The sequence below is a fragment of the Microcaecilia unicolor genome, chromosome 2 (genome assembly GCF_901765095.1).
Source record: "Microcaecilia unicolor chromosome 2, aMicUni1.1, whole genome shotgun sequence".
Classification (NCBI taxonomy): Eukaryota; Metazoa; Chordata; class Amphibia; order Gymnophiona; family Siphonopidae; genus Microcaecilia; species Microcaecilia unicolor.
Window position 1 is genome coordinate 606,729,844 of NC_044032.1, and position 19,470 is coordinate 606,749,313.

The window sequence follows — 19,470 nt, forward strand, 5'->3', positions numbered from 1 at the left end:
GTGGATGAGGGTTCTGGTATGTACTCAGAAAGGAAGGGGCGAATTTTTGCTGATATTATAGAGAAAGAAACGACAGGTTTTAGCAGTCTGTTTGAACATGTGCAGAAAAAGGAGAGGGAGGAGTCGAAGATGACCCCAGGTAACGAGCTGATGAGCCAGGAAGGATGAGTGTTATCCACAGAAATAGAGAATGGACGAGGAGAGGTTGGTTTAGGGGGAAAGATAAGAAGCTCAGTCTCATCATATTTAGAGACTCCAGGCACCAACGTCGAGACAGGCAGCTGATACTTTGGCCTGGATTTCGGCTGAGATTTCTGGTGTGGAGAGGTAGATCTGGGAGTCATCAAGTGTAAAAGATGATATTGAAACCATGGGATGAGATCAGAGTACCAAGGGAAGAATTATAAATGGAGAAGAGAAGAGGTCCCAGGACAGATCCTGAGGTACACCAACTGACAGTGTGATAGAAGTAGGATCCACTAGAGTATACACTAAAGGTACGCTGGAGAGATAAGAAGAAACCATGAAAGGACAGAGCCCTGAAATCCAAGTGAGGGTACAGCGCATCAAGGAGTAGGCTGTGATCAACAGTGTCAAAAGCAGCAGATAGATCGAGAAGGATGAGGATAGAATAGAGATCTTTGGATCTGGCCAGGAACAGATCATTGGAGACTTTAGGAAGTGCTGTTTCAGTTGAACAAAGGGGGCGAAAGCCAGATTGAAGTGGATCAAGAATAGCTTGAGATGAAAGAAAGTCAAGGCAACAGCGGTGAACAGCAACGTTCAAGTATCCTGATAAGAAAGGGAGGAGGGAGATGGGGCGATAGTTGGAAGGACAGGTAGGGTCCAATGAAGGTTTTTTAAGGAGTGGTGTGACTATGGCATGTTTGAAGTCATCAGGAACAGTCGCAATTGACAGTGAAAGATTGAGGATATGACAGATAAACGGGATGACAGTAGGAGAGATAGTGTTAAGTAGATGGGTAGGAATAGGATCAGAAGAACAGGTAGGTAGTTTCGAGGAGGAAAGAAGATGTGTAGTTTCCTCTTCACTGATTTCAGAAAAGGAGGCAGGGGTTGGAGGGTTGAGGAGAATGGACTAAGGGAAGGAGAGGTGGAGTGACCTGGTTGAGAATTCAAGTTTAATCTTGTGAACCTTATCATGAAAGAACTCAGCCAGAGTCTGGGGGGAAGTGAAGGGGGGGGGGGGGGGGTTGGAGGTGAAGGCACTTTGAGGAGAGAGTTCAGTGTGGCAAAGAGATGACGAGGGTTTGAGCCAAGAGAATTTGTCAACTGGATGTAATAGTCTATTCTAGGCATATGGTGTAGCAAGATAAAAGGAACAGAGTCTAGAGTTTGCAGTGGAAGTGAAGGGTACAGATTAGAGAGATTTATCAACGACACACTTGTATCAAGAATGTGTACTCTTATAGAGAATATATTGCCAACATACTTATCTGGAAAGGTAGTGTACATTTTTTGGAGGAATTTTTTGATTGACTTGAAAGGAAGATAATATGCAATTTCAAATTAATAACAATATGATGTAAATTCAGTTCTTGGATGTTTTGATTAGAAAAAGGGATGTAAAATTTGAGATGACTATTTACCAAAAGAATGTGGCAATGTATATGAATTATATGTGCATGTAACTAAGGGCCTCTTTTACCAAGCTGCGCCCACAGCCCTTGGTGCGGCAATGCCAACAAAGCCCATTCACACTGAATGGGCTCGATCGGCATCACCATGCAGAAACCGCTAGCGTGGCTTGACAAAAGAGGCCCTAAATGTTTGGAAATGTAAATACCTCTGATGCAATCCTTATGATGAAAGATGACCACATTGGCTAATTTTATCAATATTTCTGGTTCTCCCTTATTTTAAAGCATGGTTGTTGTTTTTTGTTTGTATAAATTATTTTTCTTTGTGCTTTAACAGATTATCTTTAATCATGATCAAATAAAGGTTAATTCTCTGGCTATTTGTCCTTTAGGCGTGGGCAATACCCAGCCAACTTGAAAAAGCTTGAACTGCAAGTTGGTAGACACTCATCCTGAATGACTTGTGGCTGCAAGAGGGGCTCCCTCTGAGTATTGAATTAATGGTTCTGAAGACTATTTACAGGTCATTGAAACTGGCAAACAGGAAACAATCTAAGTTTGTACCTGAGGCAATGGAGGGTTAAGTGAGATAAGACAACAGCAAGAGTTCCGATATAGGGTCAAAAACAAAAAATACCAAAGCAGGAGTGAGAAGTTAACCAAATAATTTTTAGATCAGAGGTTCCCAAACCTTTTGAATTTGAGTACCCCTTATTAACCTCCAAAAAGTTCAGAGACCCCTTTATACAGCAGCTCGCAACCTTTTTTTCAGTCAGGACACACTTGACAGATGATTCTCACAAATGTGACACACTGCACACAGGAACCTCATGGAACTTTGCTCTGATATAGTATAGCTGTTCTTATGATCTAAATATAAACCTACTCTGTATCCACAAAAATTCTAACCACCCTCCCCCCTCAACAATAGGTGCAAATCAGAACTAGGACATTTCTCCACAGAAATCAACATGAAAATCACAATACTTTTTGAACAAATTATCTCCTTTACCAAGTTTCTCCTTCACCTAGCAGAAACCTACCTATGAATAGGCAGCACTGCAAAGATTGCACTGCATGCTCTAACTCCAATATATCAACTACTTGCAACATAGTAAGTGATGACAGATAAAGATTTGAATGCTCCATCCAGTCTGCCCAACAGTTGCATTCATTATCAATTCATGATTAAATCAAAAATAAAAGTGATATTATATACTTGATCATGATTTTTCTTTGGTGTTTCTGGGACACAGAACATGGACGTCCGCCCGGCTCTGCCCTTATATTCCAACCACTGGAGTTGCCGTTAAAGCCCACTCCAGCCTATCCAAATCAGTCTTGTCATTTGTGAGACACCAGATCGTAAAAGCATGCCTGACACTGTCCACACGTTCCAAATAACTGGAGTTTCCGTCGAAGCCCTCTCCAGCTCATCTGTAATAAAAAGGATTCTAGAGATTGTTTTTCAACTCTATCTGCCTTGACCAACAAGTGCACTTGGGGTCTGTATTTGTGATTAGAAATAATTCTGTTTAAAAATGATTAACTTGATTGTGTGAAAATAAGTTGGAATGTAGAAGATAAGACACAGCTCTAATTAATTTATGTGAGGGAAAGATGAGGCTTGTTTTTGAGTTCAGATTGGCCACCTGGACTTGGAAACATGTGACCACATTCCCACAGTATGGCTTGTTTAGCTATTCTCAAGCATTCTGTAATGTTCATTAGCTCTGAACATGAGTCCTAAGACTAATAAAAAGGGGAGTTTCTTTGGGAGCTCATCTGTGAGTAACATAAGAAATGCTCAGAGAACCTTGTTTCTTGGTCAAAGAAGCTCCTGGCTTTCGCTGTGAACATGGCTCCCCCCCCCCCCCCCACCCAGCTGATGATAAGAGCCTGGATGATGTAAGGACCAGTGATGATTGTATATAGTGTATTATTGCTTCTTTTCCTGGTCTAGGAACTCTTAGCATTGCTTCGATGTAGAGACCACTGATGTAATGATTGTTTATAGATAGGTATTGTTTCTTTTTAGTTATGTAGCTAATCATTGTATATGTCTTAATCACTGTATATATCTTAATCACTGTAGATTTTAGCACCTCTAATAAAGGTCTCATTTACCTAATACGAATCCAAAAGAATCCACAGTAATTACTGAGTAGTCTGTGTTAGTGAAGCAGGCTGTAAATCCATAGCAGTACATCATCCTAAACTGGACTGCCATATGCGGGATCCAGACAGTACAAGCCTGTCCAGCACTGGCCTTAACTTTTACAGCCAGAGTCGCCATCTAAGCACCACTTGAAATGTAAATGCAACCATTTAATTTTGTTTTTTATACTATTCATTTTCTAATTAGAGATCCTCTGTGTTCATCCCATGCCTTTTTGAATTCCACTACTTTTTTTTTTCTCCACCACCTCCCTCAGGAGGGTATTCCAGGCATCAACTACTCGCTCTGTGAAAAATAATTTCCTGACATTAATCCTAAGTCTACCACTATGCAACCTCAGCTAATGTCCTCAAGTTTTACCTTTTTCCTTCTGTGGAAAATATTTGTTTCTAAATTAATAACTTTCAAGTATTTAAATGTCTGTATCATATCTCCCTGTCCATCCTCTCCTCTAGGGCATACATACTCAGGTCTTCCAGTCTCTTCTTCATACGTCTTTTAGCACAAGCCCCATATCATTTTTGTTGCCTTCCTCTGGACTGCTTCTAGTCTTTTTACATCCTTAGTAAGATATGGCCACCAAAACTGAACATAATACTCCAAGTGGGGCATCACCAGTGACTTGTACAGGGACATCAACATCTCATTTCTTCTGCTAGTTATGCATCTCTCTATACAGCCTAGCATCTTTCTGGCTAAGGTCACTGCCTTGTCACACTGTTTTGTTGCCTTCATATCCTCAGATACTATCACACTAAGGTCCCTCTCCCAACCTCTCACCTGCTAACACATATGGCTCCCTTGGATTTCTACTCCCTAAGTGCATCACTCTGCACTTCTTTGCATTGAATTTTAATTTCCTTAAAGTACATAGTCTAGAATTTTGAAAAACATATATTTTTTATTATAAATTACTTTTTAATTCACATCATATCACTTCAATCATTCAACTCCATTCATTCACCAATTAACGACTTCATAGACATCTGTACAACAGTGTTCACTAACAGATAACATTATTACAAATTCTATAAACATCCTTTAATAAGTTTTTCAATATACAATTAAAATCCTCAAGGTGCAAGATGACACTTATCCTTTCATATTGAAAGTATGAGAAATTTCAGCCGGCATTCTTTGCATATGTTCAAGTCAAAAACACTAATTTGCACATGTTCCAATTGCCGCCAATCATCTAATCCTCAAGTTATATTTTCCTTTGTCAAATTGCCTCTGAGAGCCCACAATGTTGTTCTTATCAATCAATTCCCATCAAAATATCAACCATTGTATCCCATGACCTATGGGGTCTAGCTCCATCTTAAGTCCACTTTATGAATTCAACAAATAACCAGTTTCAAACTTCTATGATACTTCGTGTTGCTCCCCAGTGCGGGCCACATTTTGCCATTGATTCTTTAGGAAGAGCAAACTTATACCTTTAAAAACATAAAGAAAACACCTACCATGTCACAGTCAATTATCCAAATCTTATCATATAACTTATACAAGTAATCACTAAACCAGTTACTTTAAAACTGTCCTTGGCAGCTTACCGGAGGGGTTAACATCAAAACCTGTCCCTCAGAAAGCCTCAGTACCTCTAAGGTGAACTATCCTTCCAGCAACTTCTGGGTGAGGCTGCTTTTAACTCCTAACTCCTATTCACTAGTTCAGTACCCATGTCTGTTTTATAATTCTCACCTTAATTCCCTTTTTTGTCTTGTTTGTGTGTCTTGATTAGACTGTAAGCTCTGTTGAGCAGGGACTGTCTCTTACATGTTCAGTGCACAGTGCTGTGTACATCTAGTAGTGCTACAGAAATCAGTAGTAGTAGGCCATCCCTGCCTTCTAGTTTAAATGCCTTGAAACATATTGTCTGAATTTCTCACCAAGAATTCTTTTTCCTGCCACACTGAAATGCAGCTCAATGTTACAATATACAATACAGAGTCTATTCTGGAATGATGGGCTCCACCTTAACCAGGGTGGGTCCAGGCTGCTGGAATCGGCATTAATATAGCAGCTTTTTAACTAGAACCTAGGGGAAGGCTGAGAGTCGTTCAAAAACGCATGGTTCGGAAAAAGGTATCTTTCAACGATATCACCAAAATAGGGATGATAGGGTATGCCGATACTGAGGTTGTAATAGAGACCACAGTAGACCAGGTGTCTTTAAATAAAAATCAGACAAAAGATTGCAAATTAACACGAGCAAGATGTAAAGAGGAACAACAAATATAGTTTGAAATATCTATATGTGAATATCAGAAGCATAAGAAATAAGATGGGAGAGTTAGAATATATTGGACTAAATGAAAATTAGTTATAATAGGCATTTCTGAGACGTAGTGGAAGAAGCACAACCAGTGGGAACACTGTCATAATAGGGCACAAATTATATCGTAGTGATAGAGTGGATCGAATCGGTAGAGGGGTAGCACTGTATGTTAATGAGGGCGAATCAAATAGATTGAAAATTCTGAAAGGAAAACACATAAGGATTTCGATCAAATCACAGCACCGAAACGGTACTAGTATCTGCAATGAACTCATTCAAACAAGCAATTTGCTACTGGTAATAACATAATCCTCCTACAATTCGACATGTCCAGCGCCTTCAACATGGTTAATCATGGAATACTATTACATATACTAGAATACTTTATGTAATAGTATTCCATGATTAACCATGTTGAAGGCGCTGGACATGTCGAATTGTAGGAGGATTATGTTATTACCAGTAGCAAATTGCTTGTTTGAATGAGTTCATTGCAGATACTAGTACCGTTTCGGTGCTGTGATTTGATCGAAATCCTTATGTGTTTTCCTGCAGAATTTTCAATCTATTTGATTCGCCCTCATTAACATACAGTGCTACCCCTCTACCGATTCGATCCACTCTATCACTACGATATAATACTACTTCGGAGTAGGAGGTACAGTTCTCAAATGGTTCAAAGGATTCCTGACCACAAGATCATACCAAGTAACAACGAATACGGACATATCACCCCCATGGATACCTGAATGTGGAGTTCCCCAAGGATCCCCTCTATCACCAACTCTCTTCAACCTAATGATGATACCTTTAGCCAAACTTCTAGCCAATCAAAACCTTAATCCCTACATATACGCAGACAATGTTACGATTTACATTCCATTCAAACATGATCTAAACGAAATAACCAACGAGATCAACCAAAGCCTCCAAATCATGCACTCCTGGGCGGATGCATTCCAGCTAAAACTCAACGCAGAAAAAACACAATGTCTTGTACTCACCTCACAACAAAAACAACTACTCCACCATAACCACACCATACTGTTCTCTCCCTGTCGCACAAAATCTAAAAATTCTTGGAGTTACCATTGACCGAAATCTCACACTCGATACTCACGTGAAGAACACAACAAAAAAAGATGTTCTACTCCATGTGGAAACTCAAAAGAGTAAAACCTTTCTTCCCGAGATATATCTTTCGTACCCTGGTACAGTCACTGGTAATAAGTCATCTGGACTACTGTAACGCATTGTATGCTGGCTGCAAAGAACAGACTATCAAAAAACTCCAAACAGCCCAGAAAACCGCCGCCAGACTCATATTTGGAAAAACTAAATATGAAAGTGCTAAACCCCTAAGAGAGAAACTTCACTGGGCCCCACTCAAGGAACGCATTGCGTTCAAGGTCTGCACGATTATAAACAAAATCATTCAAGCAGACGCCCCAATCTACATGCTAAACCTTGTGGACTTGCCTCCCAGAAACGCCAAAAGGTCATCCCGCAAATTTCTCAATCTGCACTTCCCAAGCTGTAAAGGACTGAAATACAAGCTGATACACGCCACCACCTTTTCTTACATGAGCACGCAGTTGTGGAATGCATTACCTACAGCCCTGAAAGCGATCAATGAAATAACTAACTTCCGCAAATCTTTGAAGACACATCTCTTCAACAAGGTCTACAAACAGAACCCGTAGCCTTACACAACTACCTCACCAATCCACCCAACCATTAAAGTCCACCTTCTATCCTGCCTAACACCTGCCTTCTCTCTTCCCTTACTCAATCTCTGTGCATCACTAATTGTATCTGATATCATGGAATGATTATGTCATAACCAAACTCTGTAAGCCACATTGAGCCTGCAAATAGGTGGGAAAATGTGGGATACAAATGTAATAAATAATAATAATAATAATCTTGGAATCCCCAATGGACTGAAATGCCATGTGTAAAGGGGAAAACGACAGTGACAGAAGAGTTAGGATGAACAGACAGATGTAGAAATGTTATCAGAAACAAATCTTTCCCAGAGATGGGAAGGTGGTAGAACTAGAGGACATGAATAGAAAGGGGGAAGGGAAATGGGACTTGATATACCGCCTTTCTGAGGTTTTTGCAACTACATTCAAAGCGGTTTACATATATTCAGGTACTTATTTTGTACCAGGGGCAATGGAGGGTTAAGTGACTTGCCCAGAGTCACAAGGAGCTGCAGTGGAAATTGAATAACTCAGTTCCCCAGGATCAAAGTCCACTGCACTAACCACTAAACTAGTGGCAGAATCTGAGGGGGCTCAAGAGCAGGTACCAAGCAGCCAGAAGACTGACACATCGGCATCTCCTGGATAGAGGGTGAGCGGTCCTCTCGGCGCCGATGCTTCTCAGGTACCGAATCCCTCGGCTCCCCGGAGCTCTTGGTACCGCGCAAGGAAAGAGAACGATGACGGTGCTTCTTAGCCATCGCTCGACGCCCGTCATTGAGACTCCTCGGTACTGAAGAGGAGGACGTGGAATCCTCACGCCTCCTCAGGGCCGGGTCCGACGGTCGGTCCCAGGGGGCCTGATTAGCGGTAGACCTCGAGACAGGTGGAGACCCACTCGATGCCTCGCTGCTCCCAGCGCGCTGTGGTAATTCAGCAGCCATTACCTGCGCTATTGAAGTCGATGCTTCCCTTAACGTCGACGCCGCCGACCTCGGTACCGAAGTCGATGTCGAAGGACAGGACCGATCAGGAAAAAGTCTTTCACGTTGAGCCTCCCGAGACACTTGGGTCCGCTTTTTCATTAACGAGCACAGCTTACAAGCAGCCAGCAATTGTTCGGGCCCAAGGCACTGAGACACCACGCATGGGGGTCGGTACCCAAGATGGTCCGGTTGCAACGAGTACAACACTCGAAGCCGCTGGGAGTCCTCGATGACATGGACTGAAAAACGGCGGCTGCAAAATTAAAGGACTCGATCGTGCCGAATAAAAAGGCACAAAAAAGAAAAAGAAGACCCGGCCGAGCAGCCTAAAAGGCAGCCGCAACGAAAAAGGAAGGAAACTTCAAAGAAGAAAAAAAAGTTAGTTTTTTCACCTTATTTCTTAGTTTTCGTCACTTTTTTAAGTTTCCTTCCTTTTTCGTTGCGGCTGCCTTTTAGGCTGCTCGGCCGGGTCTTCTTTTCCTTTTTTGTGCCTTTTTATTCGGCACGATCGAGTCCTTTAATTTTGCAGCTAAAGTCTCCTGAGCCGAAGAATTGAGCACAGTCAAAAAATACGTGTCACTCAAGATCGCAGACAAAAAGAAACTGAGGGTGCACGCACGCGCTGCGGGCAGCCGTTCACGCGTGCGCGGTTCGCTCTGCCCACGCACCGGTGCATTCGAGAAGTTTTTGGTTTTTTGCTAGGGATTTGCCGGTCTCCTGGGCTGTCGCGGACGACAACCCAATCGTGAGAACAAGCAGACTGCTTGTCCTCGGAGAAATATTTATACATGATCTGGAAATGGGAATAACGAGTGAGGTGATTAAATTTTCTGACACCTCAAATCTATTAAACCACAAGAGGATTGTGAAAAAAAAAACACCTTACAAGACTGGGCATTTAAGTGGTCAGCAGGAGTTAAGTGAGCAGGAGCCACTCCTGCCTGGCTAATCTTGCTGAAGGCTGGAAAAACAACCTTTGCACAAAGCAAAAGCAGCACACAAACAGCAAAGGTGACAACAAAAGTCCAAAAAGAATGGTGCAGTGAAGAATTTTATGAACAGGTATCAATGACTCAACACGAGCCGTGTTTTGGCTATAAGGCCTGCCTCAGGAGTCTTGGGATCTTGTGCTGCCAATTCTAGGGTGTGGGATTCTGTCCCTATCCCGCGCTCTCTGTTCTTTACTCTCCAACCTCCACTGCCTCTGTTCCAAGACAGCACTGCCACTGGACTAGGCTGCAAAGATGTCGGAACCACCTAAGCCTGGCTTAGTAAACAGAGACCTAAGTTACAACTATAAAAACACAAATGATGCAAGGGTCATAGTTAGAGTGGAGCTCTACATGCCACAGACGGTCATAGAGGACAGCCTGGAAATGTAGGTTGCTGATTGGCCAGTCAGCAATTGGAAGACAGGTTTAAGTAGGTTTAAAACAACAGATGCCAAGTGGCAATTTTTGTTGAGTTCAAAGCTGGTAGCATTAAGCTACAGGGAGAAGAGACCAGTTGACTTAAATGTGAGTATGTTGAAATATTGATCAAGTTAAAGCAGTGTTTCCCAAAGTCCGGCCCTGGAGTACCCCTTGTCAGGCAGGTTCTCAGGATATTCACAATGAATATGCATAAACAGATTTGCATATAATGGAGGTAGTGTATGCAAATCAAGTTCATGCATATTTATTGTGGGTATCCTGAAAAACCTGACTTTCAAGGGTACCCCAGGACTGGACTTGGGAAACACTGAGTTAAAGGATTTATTGTAAAAAGCCTGATATCACTGAGGAATAACAACTTGATGTATTTGAAATTACAGATTAGTGAAAGGAGGAGCGTTTCAATGAATTTGCCTGTGGCCAAAGTACAGTATATTTAGAATGATTTTGATGCAAAGAACAATGCAAAGATACATATACACATTTAAATAACAAAACACACACAAAGTTTGAGAATAAGTCAATAAATATTGTTCAAAGATATTTCAAGAAGGTTGTTTTTAGCCTATGATGGTTAAATAGCTTGGCATTAACAACAAACATTTTTAACTCTAATTGCTGTGGGCTAATCTAAGGTCTTTTCCTCCTTTCTGAAGAATATTGTCCAAAAATATCACTAGTGGTTTCAACTTCTGGGATTCACAGAAAAATCAACCATCATAAACTAATGCCTTGCTTCCAGAATGGATGATGAATGCAATTTCAAGGTTGCAACATTTTGATATTACATCACATCAAAACACCACTTTCCTCTTCTTTTTCTGGGATTGAGAATTTGAACCACATGAAAAAGTACTTTGAAATAATGAACAATGTTGTCTAACTTCACAAGAAGAAACTCTGGGGTCTTGTTACCAAACTGCAGGAAAAAGGGCCCTGCGCTGGCAGTGGGAACCGTTTTTCCCACGTGCCAGGGCCCATTTTACCACAGTGAGTAAAAACACCCCAGGGTACACGTGGTCATGCAGTAAGCCACATTGGGCCTGCAAATAAGTGGGGAAATGTGGGATACAAATGTAACAAATAAATAAATAATAAATAAATTGGCATGTGACGGGGAGCTCTTACTGCCACTCACTGAGGTGGTGATAAGGGCTCTCGTGTTAATGGTAATTGGGAAGTGCACGGTGATGCCTGATTACTGTCATGCAAGTCATTTCCAGGGGTTTCTTTTTCCATCTGGAAATGGCACGCGCTCGGGGCATGACTATCACCGGTGGCCATTTTGGGCCGGCGGTAGTCCTGAAATAGCGAGCGGTAGGTATGCGTTGAGCTTACCACCGCAGATGTAAAAGGGCCCCCCTGTGACTAAAATTCTTTTCTAGCAACATATTAACAGAAAATAAGAGCAGCTACTTCAGGTCTTCAAGTTTTACAAACTGAGCCTATGCCAATTTTCAAAGGAAACAAGGCATTTCAGTTTGTACAGGCCTTTTGTACATCCTGATTACTGTGTGGTTAAATCTGAGAGGCTTTTCTAGGCTCTGTTGGGTTATTGAAATAGTTCTAAAGCTTTTTTTATTTTTATTTTTTATTAACATGAGTTTGATTATTCTCTGTTAGGCTTTTCATTTTATGTTTTGAATTTGTGTGTGTTTTTATTGTATTCCACCTAAGACTCTGCATAACATTGAATACACAGATTATAAATCTTAAATAAGATTATCAATTTTATAATAGAATCAATTAAATTTCAATAATACTGCACTGCTCTACACTGAAATGGACAATTATTTGTGGTGTTTGCTCAAGACAACAGTATTCAAAAAACTATTATGCTGTTAATAGCACAAAGAAAACACCAATAGTATTACTGTACCTTTCAAAGATTTAAATATGATGCATAAATAGCCATAAGCACAAATATATCTCAACAATACTCTTGCTTAAGAAATTTCAATGATTAAAAAAAGGTAGATATGAAAGTGGAGATTATAAAATGGCAGTGATGTAGCTCATGATTTTACAAGTCTGCAATCAGAAAAAGTGAAAACAAAATGTGAATTTTGGGTTACCCAAGGGTACTCTTGCAGCACTTGCATCAGGATTGATCCAAAAGGATAGCCAGGAAAGAACAACAATAAGCAGGGTGGGAGCATAAACGCCCATCATATAAAATCCAACTTGTCTTCTTAAGGTGAAAATGACCTCTACACAACTATAATAACCTTTAGGGGAACAGAAGAAAAATTTCATTAAAAAAACAGAAAATTTGTTTGCCTGATAGCTATAAAGTCATATAGTTTAACAAAGGACAAGACTACTTTTCACAGGTTTTAGAACAATTTTTAAATAAATGAAGTCCGGTCATTTACAAATGTGTTTCTATTTATGTTCTAAAAATGCACTGGGCCAGAAGAGAATTACTCTATCTGACCTTTCAGCACTACATTACTATATAACACTGCAAACCAAGCACCACATGCGGCTACAGATCAATGTCCAGATTTGCAGGTTTTCATGTAGGGAAGCCTGTAGTGATGTCTCAATCTTGTCATGATCAGTAGGTGTTCCTTTGACATCTAAGCAGAAGAAACTGCATAAAGATAGAAACTATAGGATCCTATTCAATAAAGGTTCGGTCATAAACACAGCATGATAGAGACTGTTAACTGACAATCCCCCATACTACATTAAAAATGGAGTATCCTGTCAGTAACAAAATAATATGGCTGTCTGTAAATCCACTTGGAAATGTAGAAATAAAAGATAAAAATAAGTTATAGTATCAAATTTACCATGTTAATTCAATACAAAGATAACACTTACAAATTATTTGTTGACTCTTATTTCTACCAAAATTACAGTGATGTGAAAGTTTTTTCCCTTCCTGCTTTCCCTACTAACATATTTATTACACTGAATGGCTTCTTATTTTGTAAAAAAAACATGTAATATTACTGAAAGGGAACCTGAATAAACACAAATAAAATAAATTAAAACCCATGGGCGCTTTAACTAAAGAGCATTAAGGCCTTAACACACAGCTTGCACAAACGGGCTACTGCAGAAATGAGTTAAAGCGTGTTGTGGTATTTTGTCTTTTTGCGTGCACTAACCCCTCACATTACCAATTTTTAAAAAATATTTTGGGGAGGCAATAGTGTTTCTGCATTAGCTCTCTGCAGGTACTATGTGCTAATGGGAACATTAATGTATGACCTACAGAGGGCGAGATCCCGTGCCCCACCTGCTTGTTGGTGTAATACATTGAACCTGATTGTGTTTGAACTAAAATAATTAGGTTGTACAGCCAATTTCTGAAAGCCTTTAGAGCGTTCCAGATCGCTCGAAGCTCCAGGAGGTTGATCTGAAGATCTGTTTCCTGGGGGGACCAGGCCCTTTGAGTGTGAAGCCCATCTACATGAGCCCCCCACCCCAGGAGTGATGCATCCATTGTCAGCACTTTTTGTGGCTGAGGAATTTGAAATGGAAGTCCCAAGGTCAGATTGGACCGAACTGTCCATCACTGAAAAGAGTGCACAAGCTTGGGGAACACTCCGATAACATCTTCCAGACTCCCCATGGCTTGATACTACTGAGAAGACAGGGTCCATTGAGCAGATTTCATGTGAAGATGTGCCATGGGTGTAACATACACTGTGGAAGCCATATGGCCCAACAACCTCAACAACTGCCGAGCTGTGATCTGCTGCGATGTCCAAACCTTGAACGCGAGGGACAGAAAGTTGTCTGTACGTGTCTCTGGAAGATAGGCTCGAACAATCTGTGTGTCGAGCAGGGCTCCTATGAATTCCAATTGTTGGACAAGACAGAGATGGGACGGGATAGTTTATTACGAACCCTAGCAGCTTGAGCACCTGAATAGTCTTCCACGTGGACTCTCAAGCACCTTCCTCCGAGGTGCTCTTCACCAGCCAATCGTCGAGATAAGGGAACACAGGCACTCCCAGTCTGCCTAGAGACGCTGCAACTACAGTACAGTAAATGCCCTGGGAGCTGATGCAGCAGTACACGGTACTGAAAATGATGTGTTCCTAGCCGAAATCGAAGATATTTCCTGTGAGCTGGAAGTATCGGGATGTGGGTATATGCATCCTTTAAGTCCAGACCGCATAGCCAATCGTTTTTCTGAATCATGAGAAGAAGGGTACACAGGGAAACCATCCTGAACTTTTCTCGGACTAGAAATTTGTTCAGGGCCCTTAGGTCTAGGATGAGATGCACCCCCCCCCCCCCCTGTCTTTTTCTGATACAAGGAAGTACCTGGAATAGAATCCCTGCCCTTCTTCCCCTGGTGGAACGAGTTTGACTGAACAGGCCTTTAAAAGGGTGGAGAGTTCCTCTACAAGTACTTGTTTGTGCTGCGAGCTTAATAAATGAGCTGTCGGTGAGCAACTTAGAGGTTTGGATATCAAAATGAAAGTGTATCCTAACCGGACTATTTGAAGAACCCACTGGTCAGAGGTTATGAGAGACACTTTTGGTGAAAAAATTTAACCTCCCCCCAACCGGCAAGTCGTCCGGTACGGACACTTTTATGGTAGCTATGCTCTACTGGAGCCAATTAGCTCGTCCCTTGCTTTTGCTGGGGACCAGCTGGGGCCTTGAGTGCATGCTGTTGACAAGAATGAGTGCATTGAGGCTGAGCCTGAGAACGGTGGAAGCCGCGGCAGTGTACCTATGTCTACAGTAGGAATAGGGAGCACTCCATGACCCACCAAAATACCTCCTAGTTGAAGTGTTTGCAGAAGACGTTCAGCACGAGAGAAGACATAGCATGTGTGCTTCTTGATCTGGTCCTTCAGCTCATCAACTCTCTCTCCAAAAAGATTATCCCCTGGGCAAGAGGCATCCCACATTCTCTGCTGGACCGAATGGTCCAGGTCAGAAACACGCAGCTATGTGAGTCTGTGCATTGCTATACCCTGGGCAGAGATTCTGGATGCCACGTCAAAAGTGTCATAAGTGCCCCTGGTCAAGAACTTGCGAAACACCTTCCGCTGCTTGACCAGCTTGCGAAAAGGCTCGGCCTGCTCCAGAGGGAGCACGAGTTCCGCAAGTAGACGCTCGTGAAGAGCTGGTAGGATTAAATAGGGGTCCAAGGTCCAAAAGGGTCCAAGGTCCTAGCTTCTCTACCTGGGGGAGCAGAGGCATAGTTCCCAGTACTCTTGGCTCTTATAAGAGCGTCATCCACCACCAAGGAGTTGTGGGGTAACTGAGACCTTGCCAGCCCAGGTTCCCTGTGGATCCGACATTGGGTACCAATTTTCTTGGGGACCACAGGGACAGAAAGAGGGGACGCCCAGTTCGGCACGAGGACTGCCTTGAGTACCTCATGTAGAGGAGCCATCACTGCCTCGTTAGGTGGAGAGGTGTAGTCCAGGACCTCGAGCATCTTAGCCCTGGGCTCATCCTCCACTTCTACAGGAAATGGGATAGCCTCAGCCATCTGCCAACAAAAGAGGTTAATGAGAGGCTCTCAACTGGAGGGGAAGGTTCAGAAGGGATCCCATAGGACTCATCAGAGGAAAAGTACTTGGGATCCTCCTCTGACTCCCACAAGAACTCCTCCTTGGTATCGGACAGCACTTCCCTCATGGATGTCCGAGACTGGGCCTGCCTCGACATCGAGGACTGATGGCCTCAAGAATGGCGTCAAGGAGTCGGCTCCTGCCTCGTCTCCGGCGAAGCTTCCTCTACCGACATCAAAGTAGAAATGGCCTGGGTGGCAATCGACACTGGAACCTCAAGCTGCGCCGGTGTCAGAGGCCGCACCGCGGACTGAAGGCTAGGCGGGGCCACAGCGGAAAGCATGGTAGGCGCAGGCACCACCGATGCATATTGCTGCATCAACCCTTCCAAGAGCTGAGAGCAAGGCCCGGAGTCACTCGTCGAGAGCCGCCATCGGTAAAGGCTAAGGGGCCGGTGTGGGCTCAGGTTGCCAAATAATCTGTGGTGTGGGAGCAGGATCTTGGCTGCTGGGAGACACATGCGTTGGCACCTCTTGAATGGAGGGGGAGCACTCCTCCCAGCACCGATGCTTCTCAGGTGTTGGATCCCTCAACGTCCTGGAGCTCCAAGCACATTGGTGCTTCTTGGCCTTCGCCCAATGCACCTACTACTACTACTTCACTGAGACTCCTCGGTGCCGACGAGGTCGATGTCGAATCCTCTCGTCATCTCGGGGTCGGGTCCGACAAGGGCCGGTCCCAGGCGGCCTGCACAGCAGGAGGCCTCGAGGCAGGTGAAGACCCACTTGACGCCTCACTGCTACCAGTGTCTCTGGGCCTTGCAGCAGCCATCCCTACCTCGACTCCTGATGTTGATGCCTCCCTCAACGCTGACGTTGGACCAGACCAAGCTACAAAAAGTTTCTCTCTCTGAGCCTCTCGGGAAATTTGTGTCCGCTTCTTCATACGAAGACAAAGGACACAATTTGCCGGGCTATGGTCGTGTATCAGTATCTGAGATAGATGGCTTTGACTAAATTAAAAGGCTCGATTGTGCCTAAGAAAAACAAAGGCACAAAAATGGGGAAACCCTGACCAAGCAAGCCTAAATATGTCCCGCGGCAAAAAATAAAGAAAAGTTAGACTCGAGCAAACAAACTAAAAAGGATAAGGTTTTTTTTTTTTTTTTTAAAGAAATAAAATAATTAAATGAAAAAAGTTGAAAAACAGCCATATGGCACAGAAAAAAGGCTCTTTCCCAAGCGCAAAAAGAAGCTGTTGAATGAGCTGCTGCTTCTCACGTAGAAAAAAAAACCTGAGGAGCGCGGTTGCACATCGGGCAGGAAGGCAATCCACGCATGAACAGTATCACTCGGCACGCGCGACAGAAGACTCTGGCAACTTTTTTGCTATATATCATGCCAGTTCCTGGGCCAACGCGGACCTTCGTCCCACTTGCGAGTATAATTAAGCCTGCTTGTCCTCAGAGAATACCAACTTTAGCCGCAAAGAACTGCAACCTAACACTTCCTAAAATTTGATAGCAGTCTTTCACACTGCTGTTGAGGAATCTTAGCCCACTCTTCTTTCAGAACTCCTTTAAACCAGACACATTCGCAGCTTTTTTGTATAAGAATTCCTTGTTTCAGGTCCTACCACAACATCTCTATTGGGTTCAAGTCCGGACTTTTATTAGGCCAATCGAAAACTTTCATTTTTTATCTTTTCAGCTATTCAGATGTAGGCTTGCCTTTGTCTTCTGGATCATTGTCTTGCTGCATAACCATATGCTTCAGCTCATGGACAGATGACCGGACATACTCCGTAAGAATTTTCTCGTACAGTGAAGAATTCATGGTTCCTTCAATAATGGAAAGTTTTCCAGCTCCTGAGGCAGCAAAGCATCCCCAAACCATTATACTGCAACCATCATGTTTGACTGTGGATATAATGTTCTTACTGTGGAATGCTGTATTTACTTCATGCCAGACATAATGGGACTTTTGTTGTCCAAAGAGATCCACTTTGATTTGTTTGTTCATAAAACATTATCCCAAAAGGCTTGGGGATCCACCCAGGTGTAATTTTGCAAATGTGAGATGAGCACTGATTTTACTTTTAGACAGCAGTGGTTTCTGCTGAATCCCATTTTTGCCCAGTCTTTTATTGTGGAGTCATGAGCACTGACCTTAGCTGAGAGTAGAGAGGCCTGGAGTTCTTTGGATGTTCTTCTGGGAAGTTCTGTGACTTCTGAGATGAGTTGTCACTGCACCTTGGAATAATTCTGGCAGGCTAGTCACTTCTGGGAAGATTCACCATTATTTCAAGTCTCCATTTGGAGATAATGACTCTCACTGTGGATTGGTGGAGTACTAGAGCTTTGAAGGCTTTATAATCCTTTGCAAACTGATCCATTTCAAAAACATTTTTACTTATCTTTTTTGGAATTTCCTTTGATCGTCACAAGGAAATCTTGTAGAAAGTTTATGCTATTTCACTCTCAATATACAGTGAGGTTTAGAGTCATGAGGGCTCGCTGAAATCAAGCCTGGCTGTGCTCAATCAGCTGTTTCTCAATTAATTTGGTCAACTGGTTGATTAACTAAGAGGGAAGTTACTTTTTTACATGGGTGACATGAGTGGATCCTAAGCCTTACTTTTGGGCACCAGACTTATGCCTGCTTAAAACTGGTGTGTAAGACGGCGCCCAAGTTAGGCGTGGTTAGGCAGTATTCTGTAATTCCATGTACAACTTTTTGGAATGCCCCTTGACTGGCCCATGGTCACACCCCCTTTTGATATACGTTCCCATGGGAGTAAGGCACAGTGCCTTATAGAATAGTGCACATCCAGATGTGTGTGCAAATTTCTAAGGACTGCCAATTAACATCAACAATTGATTTTTAGCACCCAATTATCAATGGGTGCTAAAAGCACACCCAAAGTGTGTGTTTAGTCAGGCTCCCTTTGTCTAATATTACATTTTGTTTAAACAAAAAAAAAAGGAAGAAAAGAAACCATTCAGTATGACATATGCAATAAAAGGGGAGGGACTTACACCATCATCGTATGAGCATAAGTTTTCTGCTAAAAATTCATCTTAATTTAGGGATGAAAAGTTACTCTTATAAATTTAGGCCTACCATTCATTTGCCTAGATTTATGAACCTAGTTCTGAAAATCTTCCATACCCTAAATCCACCCTGTGGCCACCCGATTTTTATGCTCCTAAATGTAAGAGGTTAGTGAAATTTGAGTATAAAGTTAGGCACTCAGCCTAGTAAAGCTTCAAAGAGGCCAATTTAGGAACATAAATTCTTTGACTATCAGGCCCATAGTTTATAAACTGTAAAGCGTTATCCCCCTAAATTCTATATATCACACCTATTAATGATTGTAACTTAATTAATCAGCGCTGTCAACTGGATGTTAACAAGCAATTATCAGCACTAATTGGCATTATGGGTCATGCACACAACTCCCTAAGCGTATTCTGTAACGTGGTGCATTGAAACTCCAAGTTGCACAGTTGAAAGGGGGCGTGGTTATGGGAATTTCTAAAATCTATGCGCATTATTATGGAATGCACCCGCTCTGCACCTAATACAGGCGTTGGGATTTATGCAAAATAAAACATGGTTTAAATGGGCACAACCAAATTTGCTCACGTTGAGAGACGCTTGGCATATTCTATATACCATGCAGAAATTTAAGCCTATTCTATAAAAGTTAGACATACTTTAGAGAATACGCCTAGGCGCATTTTTTTTTTACTGTGCGGATTTTTCAGGCACCATAAATAGAATC

The 19,470-nt window shown here is 42.4% G+C and overlaps 1 protein-coding gene across 2 annotated transcripts in view; it reads right to left on the reverse strand.

Annotated features, from left to right (window-relative positions):
- GLRB (glycine receptor beta) overlaps window positions 1–19,470 on the reverse strand; it is a 205,677-nt gene that overhangs the window by 54,275 nt on the left and 131,932 nt on the right. For both annotated transcript variants that reach the window (XM_030192686.1, XM_030192685.1), the window contains exon 8: window positions 12,265–12,417. In XM_030192686.1, coding sequence (XP_030048546.1) covers window positions 12,265–12,417 — 153 coding nt within the window. The remainder of the gene's footprint in view (window positions 1–12,264; window positions 12,418–19,470) is intronic.